The 19613-nt window shown below is 35.1% G+C and overlaps 1 protein-coding gene across 2 annotated transcripts in view; it reads right to left on the minus strand.

Moving 5' to 3' along the window:
- Window positions 1-19613, minus strand: part of ArfGAP3 (ADP-ribosylation factor GTPase activating protein 3) — a 50139-nt gene that overhangs the window by 26346 nt on the left and 4180 nt on the right. The window contains exons 4-8 of one of the 2 annotated variants that reach the window (XM_069840040.1): window positions 13535-13603; window positions 8923-9066; window positions 6436-6582; window positions 3242-3397; window positions 543-673 (exon numbers count right to left, since the gene is read on the minus strand). In XM_069840040.1, the coding sequence (XP_069696141.1) occupies window positions 543-673; window positions 3242-3397; window positions 6436-6582; window positions 8923-9066; window positions 13535-13603 (647 nt within the window). The remainder of the gene's footprint in view (window positions 1-542; window positions 674-3241; window positions 3398-6435; window positions 6583-8922; window positions 9067-13534; window positions 13604-19613) is intronic. The other variant, XM_069840041.1, reaches the window with a different exon arrangement.

Below are 19613 nucleotides of genomic sequence, written 5' to 3' on the forward strand. Positions count from 1 at the left end.
CATTATCATGCTACCAATGCAGAATCAGAGAATGACACAGCTACCGGAAGAGATAGCAAAGAGCCAATATTTTACAAATTGGCGTGTGTGAAGGGGATTGGAGAAGTGACAGGCAAAACCAATAGGAGTAAGAATAGAAATGATGGAGCTAGAACAACTCATTTCTTCGTTCTTCTCAATGAATTTACATACGTACAAGGTCATTAAACTTTACAATGCCGTATACCATCAAAATGTTGTAATATATAATTCTTCAATTTGCAAAAACGTTTGGAAAACAGGACAAAACAATGGGATGGGCGGGACAACGTAAAAAAATTAGGACTGTCCCAGCAAAAATGGGATGTATAGTCACCCTGACTAAAATCTTTCTAGATTCAGCTAGTATGGTAATAATGAATTTCATTTCTTAGTGGAGACATTGTTAAGACAACACAATAGATTTGTACGCTAGAATGATGACTACCAGACTTTACAGAATTTTCAGCAGCGTTTTGAAGAAGAACATTATAGTAGGAATGGATATAAACAATGGAACTTACGTTCGTGATGCAAAACCCATCCCCAGTCTCTCAATCTGCTGGGCCTTCATCGGATCCACCTGCTTCAGCTTCTCTTCTTCCTTCTTCTGCTGCAAGCTCAGATCCTGATATGCCAGGCGCATTGATGCAATCTGTCAAATTATAAAAAAGGTACCAACTCAATGCTTACAGTCTATTAACACAGAATACAGTAGCAAGTTTAACATTAAGCTTGACATAAATTTAAGCACAACTTTCTAAGATAATAATGCATTACCTTCCCCTTCCCCCTCAATGGCAGGGCCCTTAGCTTTCCATTATTTGTCTTGAGTCTACAAGCATGCTCATAAATGTCACTACAGCCGGAAAACATAGACCACTTAGGGCCGGTATTATAAACGCCGTTTAAACCTTACGTTCAGTTTAAACTGAAGTTTTTCGTTCTGCTTCGTATTATAAACCTCAACTACCAGTTAATCTTGAGTTAACTTGAGTTTAACTTGATCGGCAGTTCTCTGCCGTTTAAACTGCAGCTCAAGGTTCAACAGTGCAAGATGGCAGTTGTCACAATACACATGGATATTGCAGATGTTTTCCAAGAACTTATGAGTGATCAATATTACTGAACAACCACGACGGTCAAGAATTTTTCGAAATAGAGTGCACCACTTTAAAAGTACATAAATGAACATAAGTTTTAAAACAGATTGAGGTTTTCGAAGCAGACAGTCCTAACCTTCAGAATTAGGCTTATAGTCCTAACTTTGTTTCGAAAAATTGAAACTCGGATACAACATGCAACAGAAAAATGAGAAAGTGCAAAAATATGTGTTTTAGGCTTTGAACTTAAGGATTTGAAAAGATAAATGATTTCTTTTTTATTTTTGAAAACATTCTGTTGAATCTCTGCATCTGTTACCAGTTGCGCTGCGCTATTTTTTGCTTTGGTAGTAGGCATACTGAAAACGATGGAAGATTTCGAAGGTGTCCATAAATCTACTATAAACCTATTGTGCATTGTACTGTGTGTGGCAGACAATCTCCTGGTAAGATTTACTATGTGGCCTGATTTATAAACACACTAATAATATTACCTGATTTTACTAGACTCATAAAAATAATTTTATTGTTTGACTGAATTCTGTTTCATAAATATTCTAGACAACACATAAAATACGCTCTAATATTATTACTTCATTGCTCAGTTGATTCTGTATGGAGTAATGTCGCAGATGGTCATGCAATGTGTAGTTTGGCTGCATTGTGTTTGGGAGTAGAACGGTGGTAGCCAGCGTTAAGAAACTATTTGAGTTTAAGTCTGAAAAGCATACTGAAGTACGCGGTATTGGTCCTCTTTAGGTTTTTTTTATGATACTTTCTCTGATATCGAAGAATAAAGATGTTTCTTAATGAAGATTCTCCAAGAGCGTCGGCTATTTTAAATCAATAATGTAATTAAACAGTTGTGATGTTCTTCTTTTCTTTCCTAGCAGTATTACCAATCATATTCCGCTACGGTTTAACTTAACCAAGACTCTGTAATACGGCATGTTGAGTTAAACTCATGGTTAGGTTTAACATAATCTTTAGATTAACCGTATTTATAAAACCGGGCCTTAGTTCGTCAAAGAGTATCCAGCGTACACCACAGGCTGTGGATTCACATTATACTCGTAATGCATGATGATCATGATAATGGAGAATTGTTGGGATGTCACAGAAGAACCGGAGTACCTGGAGAAAACCTCTGTGTTGTCTTGACCACAGGCTTCCCCAACATAAGTTATAAATTCAGGATTTGCACTCAAGGCCTCCTGGCTTATAAGCCCAGTGTAGCACTGAGCCACCATGGCGGTTTGCATTACATTGTAAATAATGAGGTTAGATTACATTTATTACAAAAAGAAGAAAAGAATACTGGGTTATCAAAAGCTTTCTCGAATCTAAAAACAACAGATCTGTTTCTAGGTTCTCTATTAATAACTTTAGATTGAATGTTGCATCACTACACAATTGGCCTCTTCGGAGCTAATGACATAAAAACAAAGATACTTGAAAAATATTAAAATGAAGCATTGGCAGCAACTCATTTTCTGGCTTTCATGATTGATTCAGCATAAAGCCATAATTCAAAATATGAGTTACGAAAGTTACATACATCATAGCGTGAATATACATTTCAGTTATTCAGGCTTGATTCGCAGAAACATCAATTTTACCAACACTTGTTAAATATCGAGCAAAATCCGAACCCTCCATTCAACTATGAGGTGTCGCAAAGTGTTTCTGTTTTGTAATAGTGGAAATCCCAACAAACAAAGTATCAATGGCAAGATGATGATAAATTTACCCAACTATTGACAGTTACAGCAAAATCTGCTGGTGTATATTATATTTTTTCTACACTGGTATTGTCCATTCAAAGTTTAGTATATTAGTACACACTTTCAAAAGCAATATGGAAGAACATAAGTAAACCAAAAATTTATGAACTTGGTATTAAGACTCTTGTACAATTTGGTTTCTCATTACATGAAGTACAGTATTAAGAGAAAGTAACTACTACAAATCACACAAGATCTCCAAGAATGTTATACCAATAAGATGCCCGACAAATAGAATTCTAAAAGAAAAACTCCAATACTTGTACAATGTGTAACTGAGAACTGCCATGTAATTGTGACGAAGAGAACTTATTTTCATAATTACTTAATTATTACCTGTTTCTGTTCCTCTTCTGCAGATTTCTCGGCCATGAGCTTTGCCTCCTCAGCTGCTTGAACCTTCAACTGATCAGCCAATGCAGCCTCACGTTCAATTTCAGCAAAGTTGGTCTTTACTTTCTGTGCTCCCAATCCTCCCTTCTTAGTGCCAAGCTGAAACAAACACACAATTCTAAATTCTATATTCCATATCTGTGGCTCTAAGACAAAATGTGATGTCATTTCCAGGAGCAAGCATTTAAAGTTTGAACTCCCATATCATGTTTCATATAAAAGAACAGGAATCATGTTTCATAACAACAGGTTAAAGAGAAAAATAATAGATATATGCATGTCATCCTTTGCCACAATTGAAGGGTACACGGGAAAACAAACAATGTCACATTTCCATTAAGGGTCAGATAATGATCTATTTCAATATATTACTGCAAAATTTATTGGTGTTTCTACTTGAAATGAAGGAAATGATGAGTGTATACGTGGTTTTAATTCTCCTTTAGCACTTTTGGTAAAAATAACACTAAAATGTGTAGTAATACAGTGAATTAGATAACGACATCACCCTTAACAGAATTGTGACCTTGTTCGTTTTTCCAGTGTACCCTTCAATTACGATACCATCAGAATGCGCAACATACCACAAAATCCCATTTTCGCCACCTCTTGCCTAGGAACCACAGATATTGACTATACCCAGTTAGTTGACAATTCATTATTGTAATTGACACTTCTGGTAACTCATCAATTTTTATTACAGTAATGAGTTTCGTCACCTAATTATCTTGAGGTTGATATAAGTGAACATTTTTAAGAGAGTCAACAAAATGCTAATTGATTGTGTTTCAGAAATCACTCATCTCTATCATTTTTTGGCTGTTTCCTTAAAAAACAAAGACGAATAATTTCAGGATGAACACCAAGAGGAATTTGCATTGGCCAACTTTTCTCAAAAAAGAATCTGGCTCTCTCCAAATTGAAGGGTGCACTTAATGTATTCACCTCGTCCGACTTAATCTTTGTGGCACAAGTGTGAAAGATTTGCAGGACGTAATTCACTTCAATGTCGTATTTAAGCTCATGTGTTCTAGATTATGTCCACTTTTCAATTTTTATTCGTTTTCAAAATTATCCAAGTTCCTTCAAGTGAGAGACATAGTCAAAACGCTATTCCACCCATTCCAAAGTCATTTTCAAGGACGCAAGATCACAAATATGACCTTTATATTTTCCTTCCCCCAATTTTTTTTTTAAGAGATCGATTTTCTAATTAACTGTATGTTATTTTCTGAAATTGAGATATTCTTAAGATTAAAAAAAGAAACGAATTTTTATATAATAAGCTGCGGCATGTACCATAATACGTTCTTATTTCTCATTTCTGAACAATATCATTTTTATGTAAATTTACTATATCTCATTCTCATCTTTTTGTTTGTAGGACAATTTATTAGGTGGTATTTGACTAAATATCAACATCAGTGAAGAGAACACACTACCAATGCTCCTGTCTTGACCTGACAAGCAAAGTGAAGGCATGCTGGCCTATGTTGATATACCAAGAGTTCCTCGCCTGGCCTTTCAGAGCTATGGTCTGCCACCTCCTGTCTTCTAATTCTCATTGTTCTCTCACTGACACAGAACTTCAATCGCCATTTCCAAATAATTTCGTGCTTCTACAGCTGTCACATGGCAATTCCATCAAACTAGTCACAGATAATGACAGTCCCTTATGGGTATTTCTACTCTGATACCTGTCTTAGGCTTTCTAGAGGAAAGTATTACGTTCTCTGCACTCTTAGAATATTCTCTGAACAGTAAAATCTTTAACATCAGGAACCCAAACATCATATTTGCATACTTTGTTCATATTTCATCAAAGAAATTGTTCTTATAGCTTCTCTTGGATTTAAAAAGAATCAATCAATCTTCTTAATGTATCCAGCTGTTTGCCGACAACATAAAGTCCACTATAGTCCACTGTAGTTTATTCAGTTGTTGTTTTTCACGAGAAATGAGGGTGTTCATTATAGATGCCTGTTGCTAGTAGCCAGAGTTGGGGTGTAGTCAATATATACTGCAGGGCTGTGTCTTCTGCAACTGGTACTGATGACTTTAATTTACTTCTTTTGTGGTTTATGGATTGACAGTATATAAGAATGTGTTCTAGATCTTCATCATGATTATTACACCACAGACAAGTAGGATTGTCAGAAATGTGAAATCGGTGTAGGTACAATTGAGTGACAATGTGACCTGTTCTGGCTCTTGTTAAAAATGTTTGAACATGTCTGGGCAAGTTTTTGTACATTTCCAGGTCATTTGGTTTCTTTTGTACAAACTGTAAAATTTTCCCTTTGTCAGAAGAGAGCCAATTGTTGATCCATAGGTTTGTAAAATGAGACTTTACTGAAGCAAAAGCACTGGATAGGGATATCACTTGAAGAGGTCTGGTTGCAAATATGTTGCCTGTTTTGCAATATTATCGACTTTCTCGTTTCCAAGTATACCACAATGACTAGATATCCATTGAAATGTTATTTCCTTTTGGAGTTCTTTTAGTTTACGTAGTTGTTTCTGAATTGGAATAATTCTATGTGCATATAGGTTTCGTACATATTTAATTATATTAAATATAGCCCCCTTGGAGTCAGTAAGAATGCGAACAGATTTTTCAGAAATTTGAGTAACACACTGAAGAGCAGCATCAATAGCCAGCAATTCAGTGTCAAGACTGGAGGAGGATGAACATGGTATGATATAACTTTCTTGATATTTTGGAATAAAAAGAATGTTACATGACAAAATCCAACATCAAACTCACTGAAGAGTCTAAACAATTACAATTCCAGCAAACAATAACAATGGACATGGCCAAGGTTAAGAAGGAAATCATTAAATAAACTTTATTGCTGGAAGGATGAAATGTAGTGCACAACACAGTCAATGCATAGTGAAAATAGCGGGGAAGTCATAAAAAAAAACAAGGAAAATACCTCATGAGGAAAAATAAAATACTGTTTTCGACAGAGAAATGTACGGGAAGAGTAAAAAAAATTCCTATAATGAACTTTCATATTGATAGTGTTGATATTTCACAGTGTTGTTTTTTTGGGGAGGGGAGGGAGAGCGAGAAAGTCAGTTCAACATGAAAAAATCTACTTGCACAAGAAATGAAAAGGGATTTCTCTCACCCCTGCACGCTTGGTTTGTGGTTTCCTGCCCCCAATTGTTGGTTTACGTTGTTCCTGTTGGGTTCCTTCTGGCTGATTGTTCAAAGCTCCCTCCACATTGGGCTGTCCTCGTGTAAGTGACATGGCTGGATCTGAACCTACAGCACCCTGTAACAGCACACCAATTCAATGCAGTGGCACAGAATTCCATATTTCAAATGAATGCAACTTCCCCATTACAAACATGATAATCACTATTTTTTTTTTCTATAGCTAAATTCTCAGAATTGGAAGCTCTGTAGTGGGTACCTGCTGAGAACAAAAACGTAATTTATCTACACTCCTTGGTTAAGCTTGGTTCAGAAATTACAATAATATATTTACTTAAATTTTCAATCATATGACATCATTATATTACAAATTAACATTTGCTAATACATTTCTTCATAATTAACATGTATTAGCAAATGTTAATTTGTAATAGAATGATAAGTCATATGATTGAAAATTTAAATAAATATATTATTGTAATCTTGTAACTGACTTATCGGAAAACCAAAATGAATTGTAAAATTGATTCAGGAAGATGGAAAGGGAAGGTGTGGGCTTTTTTAAAAAACGTGGGAAGAGCTAAAAGAGTAATAATTAATTAATATAAAATAATAACTGATGAAATACTTTTAGTACTGTAATTGTCGGTCTATAAGACACAATCTTCTGCACTCATAATATGCTTAAAATTAGAGTGCCCCATACAGCAAAGGTACAGTCCCTGGTGAACTTAGCCAGTCATAAGACCAGGAAGGCCAAAAACATCAACAAATGAACCAAGTGTGAAAACTGTTGCCGATGCTCTTGAAGAAGATCGAGTAATGTATGAGGAACTTTCAGAAGCTACAAGAATTCCACCAACCTCAGTATTCCGTATTTTCAGAAATGATTTGAAGAGAAAAATTTCTGTATGCTGGGTCCCTCATGCTTGACTGCTGAATGGAAGAAGAAATACCTGAACATTACAAACTTGCTGAAACAAAAATTCGACGTTGAAGATCAAGCATTTATGTTTTGAATTGTAGCTATTAATGAAACTTTGATTAGAGACTTTTGAGCCAGAGTTGAAATTACAAAAGAGTTTTTTTTTCCAAGTAAAGAAACTATCTTCATGTACGATCTTTGATCTTCAATCATCATAGAACTCAAGACACATGTAGGCTCCATTTCTAGCTCTCATTACCTAAACACAGAGTATGCCAGGGATGAAATGAACACACGTGCTTCTTCCTCAAGTCTTCAACTGCAACTGACGTAATTTCCATTCGTGTTACGTCATCCACTACACAGTTTTACCAACCTACCACCTTAAAGTGGGTGCCCCACTATTAACCTACTCCACAAATTTGCACTCTGTTTTAAATTTACTCCTTCCTTCCTTTCTTGAGAGATGGAAACTTATTGCAAGAATTTCATTAGAGTACAATGGCATACACGCATTTCCAATGCATATATGTCATTATGACCTTTGAAATTAATAAAAAAAAAAAAGAAAGACGCATGTGGATGGTGAGTTGGTGAAATAAAGATGTAGAGCACACAAGCAATAAGTTAAGTTGTCTACGCGTGAAAGCTAGAATGTGAAAATGGAATAGGAAACTAATGGAACGTAATAATAACATTTTCATTTATTTAAAACTAAAGTATTAACTGTTTCTAAAGAACCAATCAGATGTAAATTGCAATTATATGATAAGGTCGTAGAACAAGTGAATCACTTCCAATATCTCGGTGTTATGATAAGCCATAAAGACCTAATAGCTGAAGTTAATCAACAGATAGTGAAAGCAGCACGAATCTCAGGATCCCTGAATGATACCATCTGGAATAATAAATATCTACAATTAGAGATGAAAACAGCAGTACGGCCAATTTTAACATATGGTGCTGAAACAAGAGCCGAAATCACTAGATCAAAACAATTGATAAATACTGTAGAAATGAAAACATTAAGGAAAATTGTGGGAAAAACAAGACTGGATAAAATAAAAAATGCGGACATAAGGAACCAATGTCAAATACAAGAAATAGGTGAATGGGTAGAAACACGAAGATCGCAATGGGCAGCACACGTATGAAGGATGCCTGAAGATCGTATGATACAGCATACCAGTCGGCAAGAGGAGTCCCGGTCGTCCTAAAAGAAGATGGAGAGACTCCCTGGAACTAACAGGTCTTTAGGCCTACATCAAGAAGAAGAAGAAGATTTATTTATTTACCAGTTATATGTGTGTACCAACTATGATGCTGGCATGTAAAATGAACAGTTTTCAAAATGAGGTGGTAAAACATTATTTCAAATTAAGGATAAAATTACAAAGAAGGACTTTCATGAAATGCGCACAGACCTTCAACCAAGGTCTAAGAAAGGGGATATATCTAATCACCCTACAATTAACACTTTTTGAGTGGCACACACAGCAAATAAGTTAGCTATCTTAGTTCTGTTAAACGTACCTGTGGTTGCAGTGGCTTGAAATTATCTTCAATGTCGTCAGTAAAATTATCATTATTCTCATTTATTGATGAATGTTCTGCGAAGAAATCCACTTCTTTCTTCTCCTCCACAGGAGAAGGTTCTGCAGCAGATTCCAAGTGCAGCTGTCCACAAGAATCACCACACTAATTTCACAATATTATTGACAATTTCTAGCAACCTCATTAGAGTATTATATACACAAGGAGATTTAAGGTACAACACACAAATTGAAAAGCTAATAAAATGTAACAGGCCTAAGTCAATAAATAATAAGAGACAGCATGCAAAAAACTAACAAGCCCACTACTTCAAATGTTAAGTTTCCGTATCACATACTCAAATGTACTAGATAATGTATTACCACTGCAAAGAAATGTATGTTTTTTTGTTCCATAAAGCAGCTGTAAATCATACCAGTTGTAAAAAAACACATTACAAAATCAGAAATGGAACACAGTGAAATATAAATTGTGCATGTGTCGAAATTCACAAGACAAAACATACAAATGAAAATTCTTATGACTTTTCTGAATGCAAGGGTTATGTTTCTACAGTGTCATAAGGCGTATTTTGAGACAATATAAAAGTGGCCAGAAGTGTAATTCAGGGAAAAGGAGATGGTCTTTGTTCCAAATCTGTGCTCATATGTTGACAATCTCACTTGGGCTGATTACCAATTATTTATTTATTTATTTACTCATTCACTCATTTATTTATTTTATTTATTTGGCTCAACCCAACTGTAACTTGGATACTTCAACAGTAGAAAGGTGCTAAGTGCCAAAATTTAAAAAAATGTGACATTTCACTAGAATGGTGCAGATTGCCAAGGGACATTACATATCAACAGGGCTAGATCACAGAAAATTGTAAAGTGTTATTAAGATTTATTTATTTTTATTTTATTGGGTTATTTTATGACGCTGTATCAACATCTAGGTTATTTAGCATCTGAATGAAATGGTGATAATGCCGGTGAAATGAGTCCGGGGTCCAGCACCGAAAGTTACCCCGCATTTGCTCGTATTGGGTTGAGGGAAAACCCCCGGAAAAAACCTCAACCAGGTAACTTGCCCCGACCAGGATTCGAACCCGGGCCACCTGGTTTCGCGGCCAGACACGCTGACCATTACTCCACAGGTGTGGACTGTATGTATATATGTACAGAGTAAACTGTAAGTTATGTTATTAATTTCAAGGGGAGTATTCTTTGAGATATTACAAACAAAAAATTTCCATACAATTTTGTTCGTTTTTACTTCCTTTTCGAGAAAAAAATTGTTTTATATTAAATATTTCCTAACGTGTTTTTGGAAAGCCATTGGTTGAATTCCCAATATGCTCAGTCAAATTAGGAGAGCAGTGCATTATGATAATAAATGATTGAAAGAGTTTCAGTTTTGTCCTTTAGACGTGCGGAAATTTGATCCGAACAAATGTAACATTAAGACTACCAGAAGATGGCAGTGGTGGAAAGTCACCAGGGCTCTCTCATAAAAAATGGTCTAATGTGCCATTCGTTTTGATTTCCCTCCATTGAGGGAATAGTGTTAATATTAGTTACTCTCTAATTTTGTAAACATGACAATAATATTGCTTTTGTAGATGCAAGGTATCATTCTTAGCCAATGATTAATTTATAATTAGTGTAAATTTCATAGTTTTATAAATTTAACTGCAGTCATTGAAAATTACTGACAGGTAACTTAATGAAAATTGTACGATAAATACATACGACCTATTAGTATGATTTTTGTATTTATAAGATTGAAGATAGAAACAAACGTAAAATTTCCGGAGAAAAGAAAACATTCCAATCTATGGGTAATGAAAAGAAAATTAATTTTTTATTGAACAGCAAATCAAACCATAATGTCTTATTTTCTTTCTACAGAATATAAGATAAGGGAACATTATGACTCTTTACAATGCAAAAGCCTTCAAATTCAAAGGCTTACAAGATCCATGCTGACCAAACAGAAGAATACGGTACCTTTCTTAAATCAGCAGCATATAGATGAAGTGGTATGTTTGGAAGCTTCATATGAGGCATTCAGACTTAGTCAAACACAAAGACTCCCATAGAGACAGGCATTTAAGGAAGTGCTGTGCGATCAAAATGGCTATAGTTCTTGTTGACAATAAGACAACTCAAAATTTCGAAAATGCTTCTTGTCTTTAGGCCATAAGTAGGAGAGTGAGTGAAATGAGCAGTGACGTTCTTTTAAGGATCTGAGTTATGTAATAAATTATTGTGAATACTGTTCCTTGACTGTGGATCAGAGTTCAGATGTTGCTGATGACAGTTTTCGATATTCGTCAGAACAATACATTAATAACGATTCTGTAATTCAAGACTAACTTCTTAAGCTGCAGTCTTCAAACAGGGGTACGATCTTGTAAACAAATTCGAGACAACAACTACATCTGTTTATGATCTGGGAATCTGAAGAAAATTGTGTTACATCAACACACAGAATAAAAAAGCTACTTCAATGTATGCTAACAAAGCAAAGTACAAACCATTAATTGAAAATGTGAATTTTGGTGCAATAAATTCACACGTCTGCAATAACAGCTGCCAACTCTTGATAAATACAATTCTATTCCATTACTGCTTTAATTAGGTGATGTGGGATAAATCTCTTTTTCATTATTCAAAGTAATTGTTCTCTTTCTATGCAATGAAAAGCTTTTTAATAATCAATGAATAACAAACAAGTGTTTAAATTACATTTTTTTTCTCTTTTCTATTAATAATTTGAGGCAAAATGTTGGGTCTGTGCATGAGCAGCCTTTCCGGAATCCATTTTGTTTACTGTCATGAATCTCTCTGAATGAGCTTGATGTTTAATGTTTAGAATTTTTGAGAATAGCACAGATAAGGAAAATTTGATATATTTTCCAAACAACACTTCTTTACTGTAACTGTTTCGTAATGGATCATGTCTAATGTGCTAATGTCCACTGTTTCGTAATGGATCATGTCTAATGTGCTAATGTCCAAGATTATCTAGTTATATGTATCTTCATTTCAATATTTTTTATATTTTAATGTAAATATTCTCGTCTATATAGATCGCCTAGTGACTGGCGATTACAACTTGGTCATTTGTGATATAGAGGCATTTTTTTTGTAACAGTTTTATTTAGACAGCATGACTAATCTTTCCTTTGATGTGCAACTGCTTATCCCGGCCTTTACTTATGAATCCTTCCACTTCACAACAAAATTCCTAATAATATTATGTTTCTTGTGCCTTGTGTGGAGTGTGGCATTGTAAGAAGCAGAAACATGGACATTATGACGAAGTGAAGAGAAATGACTAGAAGCATTTGAAATGTGTATATGAAGAAGAATGGAACGTGTGAAATGGATAGACAGAATAAGAAATGAAGCTGTGTCGAAAAGAGTGGGTGAAGAAAGAATAATGCTGAAACTGATCAGGAAAAGGAAAAGGAATTGGCTGGGTCACTGGCTGAGAAGAAACTGCCTACTGAAGGATGCGCTGTAAGGGATGGTGAATGGGATAAGACTTCAGGACAGAAGAAGATATCAGATGATATGACATTAAGATATATGGATCATATGCAAAGACTAAGAGGAAGGCAGAAAATAGGAAAAAGTGTCTGTGTCTGTGTGTACATATTTTTTTTATTTTAGTACGTTATTTTACGACACTTTATCAACATCTTAAGTTATTTAGCGTCTGAATGAGATGAAGATGATAATGCCGATGAAATGAGTCCGGAGTCCAACACCTAAAGTTACCCAGCATTTGCTCATATTGGGTTGAGGGAAAACCCCGGAAAAAACCTCAACATTCCAGGTAACTTGTCCCAACTGAGAATCGAACCCGGGCCACCTGGTTTCGTGTCCAGATGCGCTAACCGTTACTCCACAAGTGTGTACGTATGTATGTATGTATGTATGTATGTATGAGTTCGGGGTAGAAGAAGATATCAGATCATAGACGACATTAAGATATATGGATCATATGAGAAAGGAAAAGGCAGAAAATAGGGAAGGTTGGAGAAAGCTGGGTTTGCAGTGAAAGATCTGCCCTTGGGCAGAACAATGAATGAATGTATGTTTGTTTCATGTAGTAACATTAGTACCCATAACTTTACTTCTTACTGTATCTTATTAATATATGTTTTTGAAATCTAAGATCACAGTAAGTGATCCAAGAAAAATAATTCAACATTTTAAAGCAAGCATTCTCTCTCAGCATTGAGTATACATGTGTAATTACAAATTTCAATTAACATGACAATACAAATAAGAGGCAAAATGATTTTTCTTTCTATCTTAAAGCACCAGATATTAGCTTGGAATACCAGTAGTTCACATTAGTATATAAAGTTAGCTTCCCATTACTGCAATCAAAGTAGTAATAGCATTCCATTTGTATCTCACTCTTAAGAATGGAATCGATCTGGTTAAGGTTAACTGGGAAAATCAAAATACACAACACAAACACAACCAAACAGTCCACAGCCAAGATGCAACATTAAAGAAAGCATTCTCAACAAACAAAAACAAAATTATTCAGTTCTCTTATGAAACTTTGCGGTAAAAATGCTCACCACAGAAGGTGATGACACATTCTGAGAAGGGGAAAGTATAGCAGCTTCAGGTCGTGACCCCAACTCAAGCTGTTGTGATAAAGAAACACAACATTCAAGTGGATCAGAACAATCTATGCTTACAATATAGTAGGGGCTGGATGCAACACAACATAAATTCATTTTACACTATAAAAGATATTACTAACATATTACGAAATTTAAGAACTTTCAAATGATTGAGTACTTAAACCGTATTGTGAAGAGAAATGTCTTTAACATTTTGAAACTCTTACATGTTTCGAAGTAAAAAATAAAGATAAATTAAATATATAGCACATATACTACAATTTTCACTAGGTGATGGACGAGACAGCCCAACCATTCTCTTAGGATTCTTAGTCAGATTAAGAGAGCAATGTATTATGATAATAAAGGACTGAAATATTTTAGTATTGTCCTTTAAATGTGCAGAAATTTGATCCGAATAAATATAACACTGAAAAATTATTTTGTAGCACAAAATGTTACAAATTGCTGGACAATTAAAGGACAAAACTAAAAATTCTTTCAATTTTATTATCATAATACCGTGCTCTCTTAAATTCACTGAGTATATTGGAAATTCAATCAATGGCTTTCCCAAAACACGTTATGAAATGCAAATCTAATCTTTCAGGTAAAGCTACCTGTAAAGCAGATTTGAATAATTTCAAGGGAAAAATTGTTCCGGGGCCGGGTATCGATCCCGGGACCTCTGGTTAACGTACCAGTGCTCTGCCAGACCAGAGGTCCCGGGATCGATACCCGGCCCCGGAACAATTTTTCCCTTGAAATTATTCACATTATGAAATGTTTCGTATAAAACACTTTTTATCTCAAAAAGCAAGCAAAAACGAGCAAAACTGTATTAAACTTTTTTGTTTGAAATATCTCAAAGAATAAACCCCTAAAATAAAATTAATGACACAACTTATGGTTCACCCTGTATGTGTTTACTGCACATACCTGACTCTTATTATGACTTATAATACGTAACATAATTCAGTTATCTATATTTCCAAAAATATGGAATAAATGTGGAATTCCAAAATGATCGACACTGTTTCCTGCATGATACGGTTTAAGTACCCAAAAACTACAACACTATGATCTTCCAACATCTTAGATAAAACTTTGAAATATCAATACGATATTCCTTAACAGTATTCCCAACCACATTTTCAGTTGCAAATCATTATGAAGAACAACTTAAAATACTGCCTAAATTTCAATACCATTTCCACTTGCAACACAGCTACTACAAAATAACACAATTAGAAATGTTAACAGAAGCTACGATATGTTAAATTTTGTGCATCTTTCATACAGACGACGCAAACATGCAACAATGGTGCCATAAAAATTAAAATTGGGGCAGTGCATATAAAAACTCAGGGCGTAAGATGCAAGACATTTTAAACCAAACCTGTCAGTTATGCTTCACAATTCATATACAAAAGGCCATTAGATGACTTATCATAGCCTTTTTCATAATTCTTAAATGCATGAAAACCTAGTAGAGAATAGGAGCTCTTAAAAAAAACATTTTCCAACTGCAACATACGCTTAAGCCCTTTGGTCAAAAGTGATAATAAAGTGAGGTCAGCCTCAGCTGATTTCCCAAATTTGTTGGTTGTCAAACCTATCCAGATCATGAACAGATAAATGTAATTATAGGGTTTTCCCAATGTCTCCATATGCCCTTGCTTTTCTGCCTTTTTTTTTTTTTTTTTTTTTTTTTTTTTTTTTTTTTTTTTTTTTTGCTGAAAAAGACTGTAACAAATGAGCTGCATGGTCTATAATAATAGTAATTTATGCTATACGAGAGTAGAGTAAAGAGGATTTTATTTATGAGTGGAATATTTAGTGTCAGAGGCACAAGTGGTACCGTAAAACGAGGTGAATAGGATCAGTGGGGGTGAATAGGATCAAAACTTTATTCTTGGTTATAAAGTTTGTTATAAACTGTACTTGAGCGGGATCACAGTCATTGGTTACTATTATTGTTCTAGTAAGCAATGACTGTCTTCCCGCTCAATTGCAGTTTATAACAAACTTTATAACCAAGAATAAAGTTTTGATCCTATTCACCCCCACTGATCCTATTCACCCCATTTTACGGTAATTTCCAGAAGTGCATGGGAATCTGTTTACTCTCGTGTGGCATACAATTTTATGCTCGACCATGTCGAAATGTAGTAATTATACACCTGGTAGCAGTCCTTTAATGCATGTCATTAAAGTACACCTATTCATTAAAGTTCAGGTTTTCAATTATTCTCGGATATGCAATCGAAAGACAACTAGGGAAATGTCACGGAGGCTGGAAATCCAATACTGTCGCAGAAGGTTATGTTCTGTTACTATAATAATTAGCGTTAATTGTAAATAATATTCAAATAAATTCAATTTGTCATCTCGTTTTTCAATTCTAAATCAATTTCCAGGTTATATCAAGACTAATGTTCTCTAGGTTATATCAAGGTCAATGATATTCGTGCCTCGGAAAAAATCAGTACTTTCGCGTCTACGCACATCTCACAATTCAGGTCAGTTCCGTTCGTGACTTACATAACCATAACATGAAAACTTGTGAATAATTTCAAGTTAAAAATATGGTCGAGCATAAAAAGTCGTATGAAACTTGCCTATAATGGTAATTAAGACGCTCGTATGAAAATTATGAAACTCGCTTGCCTATAATGGTAATTAAGACGCTCGTATGAAAATTATGAAACTCTCTTGTGCTCATTTCATAAACAAACATACTTGCTTCTTAATTACTACCATTATAGGCTCGTTGCATAATGTACTATTAGTTATTCAATAAAATACAGAGAATTAAAATATAAGCTTTTAACTTCATTAAAACATTAGATATGGCAGAACATTACTGAAGTTAGCTAGCCTGAAAGATAAAAGTACATTTGGACAATACAAATACCACTTGCAAAATTTTCCTTACAAAATAAGACTCCCAACTTTATTTTACTAGTATAAGAAGCTACCCTTTGGGTATTCTCATTAAAAAAAAAAAAGCACCCTATTGGTGACATCATTAATCATTCAACTAATTCCATATTTTGCTATACCACATGTCTTTCCATATCAATATTCCCTGGCAATGAGAACAGGAAATACTAAAAAATTCTGTTGACAATAAGCTAACAAGTACAACCTTAATTATTTGATTTAATGGAAAGGACATAATAAAGGTTAATCATCAAATTTAATGTATTTACATCTACTTGCCACTATTTAAAATGCTTTAAGTTAATTACAATTATCTGTACTGTCCTCCAACTAATTTTCCTCTTTATGTACATGCTAAGCTCCTTGGTTACTAAGAAATATTCGAAATTTTTAGGATAGTGTGAAGGAGGTGAAACCTTGACAGAAAACCGAACAAAAGTTATGCATCCATAAAGTTATGCGATTGAGATAGGCACTGTATAAGAAACTACTGCACACTATTTAAAAATCACACTATTCTTTTTTTGTTAAAGGATATTCTGTAGATCAATTAACTGAGGGACAGATAATTGAGACTTTACTGTAAAGCATGAACAAATATATGCACTCCAGTAAGTCTATTAGCCAATACATAACAGCCTGGCATTAGAAACCAACCAACCTACCAACTAGAACAGGATAAAAGATGAAAAACTTAATATGTCATAGAGGGGAAAGAATGGAGAGTAAATGAATGTTAAACTTATCATCTCAGTCAGAAGACTAACATTTGGTTATGCAACAGTGAATGTTTTACGAATGGGTTCCTATTACATAACTGAAGCTATTGACATTCTCTTAGAAAATAAGCATGCAACAGTGATGTTACTTTCAACTGTTTTGTTATAAGATACAGTCGGAACATACACACAGCATGTCTCTTAGCTTAAAGATGTCAGTTAACTCTAAATAATGCAAAGATTGATCTTAAATCAATCAAAAGAATGTTGCATCCATCCCTCAATCATAGAATTCCTAAAAATTAATTCTTGCCATAATACTGATAAACTCATCCAAAAGATTTTGAGCAATGAATAAATGTTCTAATTAGATTATTATTTTAATTATTATTTTATTTTCTCGTTATACGAAGCATAAGAGTAAATATTCTGATGCTGCAGGAAAATGATTTCGAGACTTGAAAGGAATACACGTTTTTAGCTTTTTATTGATGAAGTAGTTTTGGTATGATTTCTGCCTTTCTGTCCACCGTAAAAACAGCTAAGTCCATGTCAGTACAAAAGAAGATTTTATCACATTTTGTAATTACAGTTACCTCTGACTGAGGTTCTGGCTGATACATCTATTATCAGGCTGTATATTTCACTTGACGATATGTGCCAGACAAAGAACAGTTGTTGCATACATCTCGAGTCTGATTAGTGAATTATGTTACTAGAAAGCGATGTATGGAATGGAGGGGGAATGGAACTGACCACCCTACTCATCTCCTGACTTATGCCTCATGAGTGACGTCTTATTGGTGTCACTTAATGAGGTTCCAATCAGTCTTTGGACTGCTGACTAAAGATGAACAAAATCATATTTGCTTATCCTGGATGTTGGCCTCATAAACGAAACACGATAATCTAATCTTCATTCCATAAAAGATGACTGCATGTCAACAAATGCACGTTTCTGAAGCTCTTCCTACTGGCTGCAGGACAAAGAACCCTTTATGCCGCCTACAACACGACATTAATTAGTTTCCTGTCTGAAAACACAACCTGGTAATGTTCATTCCATACAAGATGACTCTGCATGTCAACAAATGCACGTTTCCAAAGCCATTCCTACTGGCTCCAGGATAAAGAACCCTTTATGTCGCCTACAACACGACAATTAGTTTCCTGTCTGAAAGCACAACCTGTTAATCTTCATTCCATACAAGATGACTCTGCATGTCAACAAATGCACGTTTCCAAAGCCCTTCCTACTGGCTGCAGGACAAAAGACCCTTTATGTCGCCTACAACATGACAATTAGTCTCCTGTCTGAAAGCACAACCTGTTAATCTTCATTCCATACAAGATGACTCTGCATGTCAACAAATGCACGTTTCCAAAGCCCCTCCTACTGGCTGCAGGACAAAGAACCCTTTATGGTGCCTACAACACGACATTAATTAGTTTCCTGTCTGAAAACACAACCTGGTAATGTTCATTCCATACAAAATGACTCTGCATGTCAACAAATGCACGTTTCCAAAGCCCTTCCTACTGGCTGCAGGAAAAAGAACCCTTTATGTCGCCTACAACACGACAATTAGTTTCCTGTCTGAAAGCACAACCTGTTAATCTTCATTCCATACAAGATGACTCTGCATGTCAACAAATGCACGTTTCCAAAGCCCTTCCTACTGGCTGCAGGACAAAAGACCCTTTATGCCGCCTACAACATGACAATTAGTCTCCTGTCTGAAAGCACAACCTGTTAATCTTCATTCCATACAAGATGACTCTGCATGTCAACAAATGCACGTTTTCAAACCTCCTCCTACTGGCTGCAGGATAAAGAACCCTTTATGCCGCCTACAACACGACAATTAGTTTCCTGTCTGAAAGCACAACCTGTTAATCTTCATTCCATACAAGATGGCTCTGCATGTCAACAAATGCACGTTTCCAAAGCACTTCCTACTGGCTGCAGGACAAAGGACCCTTTATGTCACCTACAACACGACAATTAGTTTCCGGTCTGAAAGCACAACCTGTTAATCTTCATTCCATACAAGATGACTCTGCATGTCAACAAATGCACGTTTCCGAAGCCCTTCCTACTGGCTGAGGACAAAGAACCCTTTATGGTGCCTACAACACAACATTAATTAGTTTCCTATCTGAAAGCACAACCTTCACATAAATTTTCAAAGTCTTAAAGGGAAATTTGCTATGTTTTAAACACAAGAAGAAAATATGGTATACGAAGCAGTTGCAAAACTGAGAACAGCTGAATGAATATTATTTGTAGATAAGGTCAAGCACAGACCATTGGCAAAGAGGCGTGATAACATAGCAAGATGGTTGTTTTTATCTATGGCTATATC

Source organism: Periplaneta americana, chromosome 11, assembly GCF_040183065.1.
Source record: "Periplaneta americana isolate PAMFEO1 chromosome 11, P.americana_PAMFEO1_priV1, whole genome shotgun sequence".
Lineage (NCBI taxonomy): Eukaryota > Metazoa > Arthropoda > Insecta > Blattodea > Blattidae > Periplaneta > Periplaneta americana.